Source organism: Manis pentadactyla, chromosome 3 (assembly GCF_030020395.1).
Source record: "Manis pentadactyla isolate mManPen7 chromosome 3, mManPen7.hap1, whole genome shotgun sequence".
In the NCBI taxonomy this organism is placed as follows: Eukaryota; Metazoa; Chordata; class Mammalia; order Pholidota; family Manidae; genus Manis; species Manis pentadactyla.
The window spans coordinates 153709141-153719759 of NC_080021.1; the positions used below are offsets into that span (position 1 = coordinate 153709141).

The 10619-nt window shown below is 52.2% G+C and overlaps 1 protein-coding gene across 5 annotated transcripts in view; it reads left to right on the top strand.

Moving 5' to 3' along the window:
- Positions 1 to 10287, top strand: part of APBA1 (amyloid beta precursor protein binding family A member 1) — a 212669-nt gene extending 202382 nt beyond the window's left edge. For 4 of the 5 annotated variants that reach the window (XM_057498589.1, XM_036920200.2, XM_036920203.2 and 1 more), the window contains 3 exons: positions 3667 to 3786; positions 5823 to 5963; positions 6703 to 10287. In XM_057498589.1, the coding sequence (XP_057354572.1) occupies positions 3667 to 3786; positions 5823 to 5963; positions 6703 to 6774 (333 nt within the window). In that variant the 3' untranslated portion in view covers positions 6775 to 10287. The remainder of the gene's footprint in view (positions 1 to 3666; positions 3787 to 5822; positions 5964 to 6702) is intronic. The other variant, XM_057498590.1, reaches the window with a different exon arrangement.
- The last annotated feature ends 332 nt before the right edge of the window (positions 10288 to 10619 follow it).

Sequence of the window (10619 nt, forward strand, 5' to 3'; positions counted from 1 at the left end):
ATATTATAGTTATTCTGAGCAAAAGAGAATCACAAAAAACAATGTTCCTGGCCGAGGAGTCAGAGGTAGAGGTCAAAGTGCATGTATAGGATACAGAGGTGCATGCCCCTTTGTTCTTAATGAAACAGATAGTATTCTAATTCCTCATAAGATTACCCACCCAGAAAGAAATAGTCCTCTTTGACCTCACTTAATTTCTTTTTTTACATCTTACACTTAAATAAATTTTATCTCTTACTTAAAATACATTAAAGATAAGATTAAAGAGCCCACTTTGAACATGTATATTCATTTAAACATGTTTAAATGGGCCTCTGTTAGGGTGAGCTGAACGATGGTGAAGTCAGAATGACAGTATGCATGTGGAGGATAATTTATAGTTGAAAGGGCTCTGTGTGCCCTAATGGCAACGTACAGGTGAAATGCTGTGAGCATGTAGAGGGGGGAGAATTTTATTTGATTTTTAAGGTGGAGCCTAGAAGGATGAGTAAGACCTCGGCGGTAGCGGAAAGGAAAGTGGCCTTTGGGACTTTGTGCTTGAATTGATGGGCAGCGGGCTGGCTCTGTGGCAGGGAGAGACAGGTCTGAGCCTGGCCTGGGGAGGCCAGGAGTGACTGGGGATGGGGAGTTAGGACCATCCACGTTTGGTGTCTCACATATACATGCCAAGGCTCATGAATGCCCTTTCATACCAGTGAGCAAGTTACTTACACACCTGTGCACGTGGGAACCACTGAGGGACCCTGGGAACCAGACATGCTACATACAATCTATGCCCCAAGGAAATGAAAGAGTGATTGGGTGCTGAGCGCCTGGCACCTTTCCAAGAATGTCATGGCCACTCACAGAACCACATGGCAGCCTTCTGTAGGGTAGGTATTGTTGTCGTGCCATTGTACAATTTAGGAAACTGAGGCACAGCAAGATGATATAATCATTCACAGTCCTAGCCAGTCAGTAGTGGAGCTGGGTCACTCAGCCACCCTGTAAGTTCCCGGCAGGGTGCATGGTCAGACCCTGGGGCAGTGGTTCTCATCTTGAGGTGGGGAAGGTCTTGACTACCCCTGAGCCCTGGGGGACATTTGGCAATGTCTGGAGAAGCTTTGGGGTGTCACAGCTAGGGAGGAGGAGATACTCCTGGCATCTACCTGGTAGAGGCCAGGATGCTACCCAGTTCCTGCAGTGCACGGGATAGCCCCCTGTGCAGAGAACACCCAGCCCAGGATCAGTGGTGCTGAGGCTGAGAAAGTCTGCTTAGGGGCAGAGGAGTCCGAGATGTGGGAGAAAGCGAGGTTGGTCAGGAGGGTTGGGGTGTTGATCTTGGTCAGGGAGGGTTTAGAGAGGTGGAGCCAGGAGAAGGGAAAACTTGAGTGAGGGTGGGGCTGAGGTCTGGGTGGGAATGAGGGCTTCTTGAGGGTGGGCGAGGCTGCTTGTCAGCACCCATTACACTCCTGCCAGACAGTGCCGGACTGTCCCACCCGCCTCATGACCGTCAGCTCACGGGGGAGGGAGATGGTGCACACGCGGCTCACAGACCAGTCATCAGAGGCTTAGGAGGGGGAGAAGACTGGTCCAGGCTCCCCGGGGGACAGACAGTCCGGGTGCCCAGGTGGCCCTCTGTGCCCCTCCCTGCCTCTGCACGCAGGAGGTAGATGAGATGAAGGCCACTGAGACCAGGAAGGCAGCTTGCCCTGTACCACACAGGGACTCATCTTCTGTCCAGTGGATCTCACAGTAGGGTGGAAACTTGCCCAGAGCACTTCTGAGCCATTTCCCAAGGGGAAAGGTTTGTTTACACCATTAGCTGACCCTTGATGCCTACCTTCATGGGGCAGGACTTGGCCGAACTTCCTCAGCTGCTTTGTCCAGAGGAAAATGTGGTGGTCCACCCTGGCTGGAAGAACTCTACCGCTGACTTCAGCAAGAATTGCCAGGACCAAATGAACACTTTTATTGGGTTGTATTATTGGTTTTAAATTCCATAGACAAGACAACTCTTTCGCCTTCACCTGCACAGGTGCTCAGTCTGGTTGAGGATGGAGCTGAGGCCTGGGTGGGAATAAGGGCTTCTTGAGGGCCCACCCTCTGGGGCCACTGCAGGGGAATGTTCTGGACGCCTTCAAGGCTTCAGGTTAGTATTGCTTGTTTAGGTGTCGTGTCAGCGCGCCTGGCAGTGACTTTAACGAGCAGCTCATACCCGGATGAATCAGCGCTTTGCAAACTATGAAGTGGCCTGCGAAGGTGGGGGTGGGCCCGTGTGAGCATCTGCTCAGGTGAGGGTGAAACGGAGTTGTGTTTTCTATGGAATTTAAAAACAGTAATACCTGGGATCTTGTTAAAATGCAGCGACCTGATTCTGCAGGTCTTGGGTGAGCGTCTGTGCGGTCAGCAGCTCCAGGGGATGACGTCGCCCATCTCCGGGCTGCACCCTGAGGAGCAGGGCCTAAGGCGCTGTACTGTGCATCTTGCCACTTGAATGCACAATGACCTTTTCCTGCTGGTTACAGGAAATAGAATACATGTCTAGAATAGAGTTACAGGTGTTGAATTGTTTTAATTACTTTCTTCACTAGCTCTCATTTCTCCTGTCATAATTCCTGAAGTGTGATTACTGGCCGGCAGAACATGTCGGCAGCACCCCCTGTTCAGGGCCTCTATGGTCCTGCCCCCCTGGTTCTGCTTTTTTCTTTTTGAAACTAGAATGCGGCTTCCCCTTCTGCCCCAGGATCATCCTTGTTCTGCTTTCCTGTTGCTATAGAAACCATTCTGGCTTCTCTCCTGTCCTGTCCCTCTTCTCTACCTTCCCCTCCCACAGTATGTCTTAATTTGCTACACCATTTCACTGTTGTCATGGGGACGCACTGACCGGTTGGCTAATTGGCACCTCCAGTCAATGGCAGCTCAGATGGCCAAGCTCATGGGACCTGCTGGGAGCGCTGGTGAGGGACAACAGAGCAGACGCGCGGTCTGCCTGTTTCAGGTCGCCATCCCTCTAAGCCTCGTCTCGCAGCGCATTTCCCAATCTAGAAATCCTTTTGCTGAGGGACAGATCAGGCATCTTAAATCAGTCCATGCAAGAGGAAGGAACCCACCAGAGCAAGATGAACTTTTTAGATGACTTTGAGGAAACAGAGCCATTCTTCTGCTTTTCAGTGTGCTCCATCGGGTTTTTCTGACCTTCACAAACATCCGTACATAATCCCAGTGGTTACTATGGGTAAACATTTAAAGCAGGTGACCTTCGGAATGGCCGTGATTCTGATAACAAGCTTCTCATTTTCAAAATCCTTGCCTCTTGGTTCCCACAGATTTCTGGTGTGTGATTGTCCATAGTGGGAGGAGAAGGCACCCAAGTAGTGGGAGGAGAAGGCACCCAAGGCCCCGTGGCTGCCTTGGCACCCTGCAGCCCTCCCCTGAGTCCCTGGGGACCCGGCTCCCCACACTCCCAGGGCCTCACACGTTTCTTGGCTCACTGCAAGTGATCAATAAATATTTACTAAGTGACTGAAAGAGAGGAGGTACTCAAAGAAGGCGGCACTGTTGCCCACAGGCCGCTGGTACTTCCGGAGTCCGCGAAATAACGTGAATGACGTGTTGGGGCCCCGTTTGCCTCCGGTGGGTGTGCCTGGGTGGCCACTGTATCCACTGTGCCTTACCCACGTTTAGGGCTTGAAGAATCAGCCCCGGGTGAAGCTGAATATTGTGAGGTGTCCTCCGGTGACCACCGTGCTGATCAGGAGACCAGACCTCCGCTACCAGCTGGGCTTCAGCGTCCAGAATGGAATCGTAAGTACAGCTTTAGACCTTTCTCCAAAAGTCTGACAAACAAAACTGAGGCACACGGTTCATTTTATTAAAGCCAGTCCGTTCCCTGAAAGAATCCAGCAAGGATTCTTTGAATGGGGGAGGGCTCAGCTTCCTCCACGGGCTGAGCCTCTTCGGGCCTGGAAGGCCAGGTCCTACCCCATGAGGAGAGGCGGGTGCCTCACAGCACCCTGGCACTCAGAGCCCAGCGTGGCTGTGGTGGTGCAGGGTGGCCCTCCTAGCTGACAGCTTGACACCATCTCGTGTGTACCACTAAGGGCTTCCCTCCCCAGCCGCCCCAGGGACTGCTATCTCGCCACCACCCTGGCTGTACACGGAGCCACCAGAGCTGCTGCAGCTCCTCAAGCCAGGGGTGGGGAGCGCTGGGCTTGCCGGGCTTCAGGGCCCTGGTGGCTCCAGTGTGGTCCCCGCTGAGCCCCCACCCCATGGCGGTACTGCATGAATGGTCTCTGCCTGGCCTTTTTAACCTGCGGGGAACTTTGGGGCTAAAGAACATTGTCGACACTGGGATGTCTGCCTTAAAATAAGACATCCTTTTCTGTCTTTGTTGTGGTAAAATCTACACATTAAATTTATCATGAACACCACTTTTGAGCATACAATTCAGTGGCATTGAATATGTTCACAGAGGATTAGGACCATCACCACTCTCTCCAGAGCGTTTTCTTCATCCCAAACAGAAACCTTACTCAATACTATCCCCTTTTTGTCTGATCTGCCTCGTTCTGGATTCCTGGGAATCAGGGCTTTGGTGACAAACGTGCTCCTTGTCTGTAACCTTCCTGATTTTATAGGCTGTGCATGCACCCTTTTTGCCTCCATCCTTCTTAATACAACAGCCCCATTCTTCCCCCATTAAGTTTCAATGAAGAGTTACGGGTAATTAAAATGTTATTCCAAGTATGGTTTAAGTTTAGAGACCCCCTTGAAGTCCCAGTCAAGGTAGAAATGCCCAGCCCGCTTCATCTGTTTTTTTGGACTTTAGTGACCTCGATGTCCTCTTATGGGCAGAGTCAGGGTTATTCCTTCTAGTTTTGGTCTGACGCCCTGTTTTTATCTGTTGATACTTCTTTGTTTGCTGAGTTCATATTTGAATAATTTTAACAGCTGTTGAGACATGAACAGAGGGTTATGTAACGGCGGTGGGGCCCTGGGTTTTCATCTAAAGTGTGGGAAGCACGTAAACATTTTGACTCCAGAGTACCTGAAGGGCTGAAGGGCCCTCAGGCTCACGGATTCAGGAAGCAAGAGGTCATGTCACAAGAGGTCACGTCTCATTTGCATAGGCTTTTAAATACAGGTGCACCGTCTGGACTGCAAAGTCAACTTCGTAAATTCAAAACATTCTTTTGGGGAAATTCCAGTTGCCTTCTGTGTGAGGTGGGTGAGGCCCCACTGAGCAGCGCCGAGCCCAGAGCCCTCCCAGCCCACCAGCACAGAGCCTCTGCCCACCTCAGTGCCTGGCTGTGTGGGGGCAGGAACCAGCCACATGTCATTTCTGTAAGAAGTGAGTTTGATCAAGGGCGGCTGAGTTGGAAAGGCCAAAGGAGCATTTCCCCTCCTTCAGGCCACACGCTTCGGAACACAAAGAGGGGTTCCAGCCCCACTTGGCTCACGTGACTGTGACCCTAAGAAGCAGGCTGCCTGCACTCTTTAGTTCCATGTTTGAGTCCCAGTGGTAAACATGGGAATGTGCTCACCTGTGTTACACAGGCTGATGGTTTGAAGACATTGGTGACTCAGTAATAGCCCCAAACAGTGATTTTACCAAGACCCAGCAGGGATGAAAGGTCAGAATTCAGTATGTTGTGAAACCCAGTGACGTTCTCTTGTGGAAAAAAAAAAGTGATTTGTTGAAATACCCCAATGCTAACCACGGCAGCTCCTTAGGGATGAGAGTGGGGAGAGAGGGGTCCAGAAATAGTATTTTATCCCCCCCCAGTCCCCAGATATGCACTGCTGTGTGCGAGGGGTGACTTGGCCTTTCACTCTGACAGATCTGCAGCCTCATGCGAGGGGGCATAGCTGAGAGGGGAGGCGTCCGCGTGGGACACCGGATCATCGAAATCAATGGGCAGAGCGTGGTGGCCACCCCCCACGAGAAGATCGTGCACATCCTCTCCAATGCTGTGGGGGAGGTAGGAGGGGCTGGGCCTGGGGCTCCTCTGACGCCCCTCGCCTCATGCTCACCCCAGCCCTGAGCAGGCCTCTCCAGTCCTAGACACTCCCCAACTCCCAGAGCAGCCTGTCTCAGACTGGGCTTTAAAGCTATGAGGCAGCGGTGTCCCAGAGCAAGTCCTTGCAAGAAGAGCGAGTTGCCCTCAAGCTTCCCTCCTGCACCGTTTGTTCACCTCTTTTCAGCTCTCGGATTCATGGCTTCTCTCCATAACTGCCCAAACTCTCTCCATTTTCCCAGCTCACCTCGCCAAATGTGCCAGAAGATTTAAATCTTAGACTCAAGGCCAATCAACAGAACAGGCCTGCAGAGGCACCTGGCCTCAGGCCCTAACAGCTGTTCCCAGGGCTGACTTCCTGAGCCCCTGACCTCCCAGGGGAGTGGGCCGGCAGGAGCAGCCAGAGCCCTCAGTGCTGCTGACATTTTAGGGTCTTCTCCTTTTCTTGAAGAAAAGGTCTGGTGAGAGCAAGAGCATTTGGGAAAATAATAAACCTCACCTGGTGTTCATTGTTCATGTTGTCACTGGCCCCTAAGTTGTTAGAAAGCCAGTGGGTTGCTCTCTTCCCGGAGCCCACCTCAGTGGGGGGGGGGGGCGTGAGAGACCATCAAAGCCCCCATGGTGAGTGGCAGTGCCTCCTCCAGCGTGGGCAGCACCCCACGGCCCAAGCCTCAGCCCCGCTAACGTGCGTCTCTGCCCTCAGATTCACATGAAGACGATGCCAGCTGCCATGTACAGACTGCTGACGGCCCAGGAGCAACCCGTCTACATCTGAGGCCACGCCGGCCCCTGGAGGTGCGCATGGAGGACTCCCTCACCCATGGTTGTGTTTCTCGTGCTGCATCTGTGTGCCCTCTGAGACATCTCCCTCTCATGCCCAGCATTCAGTTTTACGCAGGAAGAAAAGAATCCTCGAAGACCTCTTCGTGCTCTCTCTCTCTCTCTCTCATTTGCGTTTTTGTTTTTAATACCAGGGAAGTTGTGTGTGCTCTCCCTTGAGAATGGAGAGCAGCCAGGGGCTAGCTGGTGTCTGCCCAGGACTATCCTGAAGGGCCCCTGAGGCTCCTGAGGAGCACCGTCACTGTCCAAGGGGAATGCTCTCTTCCCAAGGGGTGCAGACCTTCCAGAGGAGCTTCCGGGGCAGCGACGAAGCTGACTCAGCAGCGCCTACAGTCCAGTCACTGATGTCTGCTCTCCTCAATTTACGGGAAAATGATAGGAACGAGGGCCAGCCTGTGTCTTTACACCCACCCACCATGAACTTGGGCCACCATATATTATTTCTGAGCCAATCCTGTGCCTCTTCTGTAGCTAGTTTTAGTTTCAACATAATTGTGTTTTCTCATGTGAGCCTTCTCACCCAAGGATGGAAAGGGAACTGCCTTGGACAAGGACACCATCATGTTGGAGAGAGCTCGGCAATTCCTCAGGTGTCCTGGGGTTCCCAGTCATCACACAGATGGGCAGGGGCCCGCTGCCTCCCTGTCACACATGTGCATATTCAGACCCACCTGTTCACATACCAGCTTCCCTCCCCACACCAGTGAGGCACACAGAGCCCCTAGACAGCCCACACCACCTGGGCCCCCAGCATTCCAGTGGGCTCCCCGCACGTGCCCCCCGACACCCAGGGGGTCTAGGGGAGAGGGATCGCTCTCCTTGAAGCTGAGGATCAGGACGTAATTGTGATACGCTGTCTGGCTCAAGGTGGGCCCAGTTTTCTTCTCTGCTCAGGGCCGGGAGGTAGGATGTGACATTTGAAACACCAGAACGGTACATAAACCACAAAACTAAGGGGTCAAGAACGACCTCAGGCTACGTCTCAGAATCCCCAAATGGGTTCCAGAAACATCATTTGCTGCTCGTGGGTCTGAGGAGTTTTCAATCGCTGTGGAATGTTGCATGTTTCCATCGGGGGCCTCGTAGTCATGGTCTGTCAGTTCGGTGCCCATGTTTTAGTAATACTATTCTGAGCCAGCTTTCACTTATTCTTGGTCCAAAGAGCATCTTGTTTTCATGTGGGTGGGGTGTGGCTTGGTTGGGTTTTTGTTTTGTTTTGTTCATGACCTCAGCAGAAGCAGGGGAAGAGAAACTAATATATTTTATAATATTAATGTAGTCCCTGTTCTCTACATCTGGGATATTTATGTGTGTCTGTGGAAATAGGAACTCGGTGAGCTCACATTGGGTAGCATGTATTTATATGTTGAGTGGGGGGACTTCGGGGAGGGGGATATGAAATATAAAAAGATGAGGACCAAGAGATTTCCATGACCAAGTGGTGTGGTCTGCTCCCCTGGGACCTCTGGACCTTCTGAGTACCTGGTTAGAGTCAGGAAAGCAGACTGACTGAAAGGTGTCAGCGGCTGAGCTCTGGCTGTGCTGTGAGCCCTCGCAAAGCCCAGATGTCCTCTCAGGAAGGTGCAGCCCTTTCTCCAGAGGTGCCAGGTGGGCAGGCCCAGGCTTCTGGTCTCCAGCTCACACTGCTGGGAGACCCCCACAAGCACGAGGCGTCAGGAACTGTGGTCCAGGTTCTCATTTACCAAACTGCAGAATGTCTGATAATATACTCAAATGCTAAAGAGTCATATGTTTATCTCGCCTCTGCCAAAAAGAGACGGTGAGTAAAACGGGAATGTAGTGTCAGCAGTGGCATTTCAGGCACCAGGTGCCTTGGTAAATCACGAGAGGGGCTCGTGCCCCCGGCTGCCAGTTGGGTACCAGGACTGCCTGCCCAGGCACCTGCACAGAGGCCTGCTCATGACTGGCCAGTGGATGGGACTCTTGTCTGCACCTCCTGTGCAAACTCCCAAAGAATTACATCTGGATATCTTCACTCCAGGAGGGGGAGGCAGAACATGCCTTCCGCTGTTGCACGAGAATCTTGGGAAGTTGCACGGGTGCCGAGGAAGCCATGTTGGTAAGCTCTCCTAGAGGACAGCATGTTTTAGTGTAAGAGGAGGATTATCCACTGCACACCTTCACCCCGTGCGGTGGCTCCTCACACCCAGGTAGGATATGTTTCTGGAGCTCAGTACAGGTTCACCCACCTGAAGTGCATCCTTTTCCCCCATCCATTGGATAGAGGGAGTTAACCTACCTTCAGTGAACCAGTGAGGCAGGATCTTGTATGTTAGTAACTCTGTGTCTGAAGGTCCCCTGGGAAGCGGTGATCTGTTTCCCTTGACACCCCAACATGCATAATGATAAGTGTAAATATCTGAATACCCTGAGTGATGGGGAAGACTGCACAGAACAGCCTTCCCAAGCATGGCCCAGGCAAAAAACCACTCCTGCTGCTTGGGTAAGACATGCTGGTGACTCAGCTTTGGGGACAGATTCCCAGATTCATCTACCCCTTTTGGTCCAGCCAGGGTGCACCAGAACCCATCCTGCCTCTGCCTGCTCACTGGGACCATATCAGGGAGCCACTGTCAGCCTTGGGTTTGAGAGAGGAAGAAACCCTCAGAGACCAATGCCTGGAGCCCCCGCCAGCAGAGCGGGTTCCTCGGGGCTCTTCGCCCCTGCAGCCAAGTCTGCTTTCTCAACATCACCCAACACCGGCCTCAGAGAGTCCCAGAGTAACCTACTACCTCCCCCATCGCTCCTGCCACCCCCGCGGCCCCCGTGGGCACCCAGCTCCCCATCTGCACGCTGACGAAACCCATCCACGAGCGCTCTGTGGGCCCCTCCTCCCAGGGGCGTGGCTGTTACCAATGTTTACAACCAAGAGCCACCTCCTCTCAGACATGTTTACTCTCCCACTTAAAAGGCCTCTTGGTTTGAATCCTGCGTCTGTCTGCTCCTTCCCTCGTTTGGGTCCACTTGAACACCCAGCCCTGATTCTGTGCCCCCTCCATCAAGGCAGCGGGTGAGGCCTGTGTGGGAAGGAACTCCTTGTACATATTCAGCACAGCCCCTGGAGTATGAACCTGTACTCTTGTTCTGTAAAGAGGGTGAAATAGAGCTTATTGTAAAGCATTGGGAGAAGTATAGTATTGTATTTGTAACAATATTGTTCTTTGTATACACAAAACTCAATGATCTCTATATATAAATATAAATTATATAAATAAAATATCTATACACGTGAGCCTGGAATGTTGATGCGGCACACCCACTGAATGTACTTCCCCTGACAGTCTGGTCACTGGGCCCAGCCCACCCTCCCCACCTCTGTACCATTTGGGGGGTTGTGATGTATTTAATGTGTTCTTTTCCTTTATTTAACCTGAACGCTAATGTCTGTAAGAGTTGCTGCAACAATAAACAAGAACTTCATCTCTTGGCCCCGGTTCAGTGTCTTATTGTTCCCGGGGAGGGATGGAACTCCATGTAGGGGAAAGATTTTATTTTTCCCTGAAAGGCCACCTCCTGCCCACCCTATGGGCCTGCTGGCTGCCCATGGCCCAGGTGTTTTGTAAATGGGTGGATCCTGTGAAACCCACTTGGTTGTAAACACAGTAAGTGGGGCACCTGCCATAGCTGATATCCTGGTCTTCTTGTCCTCCTCAGAGCACACCGGATGGGAGAGGAGAACCCTCTGGATTTCTCCACGATGAAGGGGAACCAGGAGGTAGTTACGTCTGCCCAGAAATCTCCAATGAGGGGAGGTGGCCT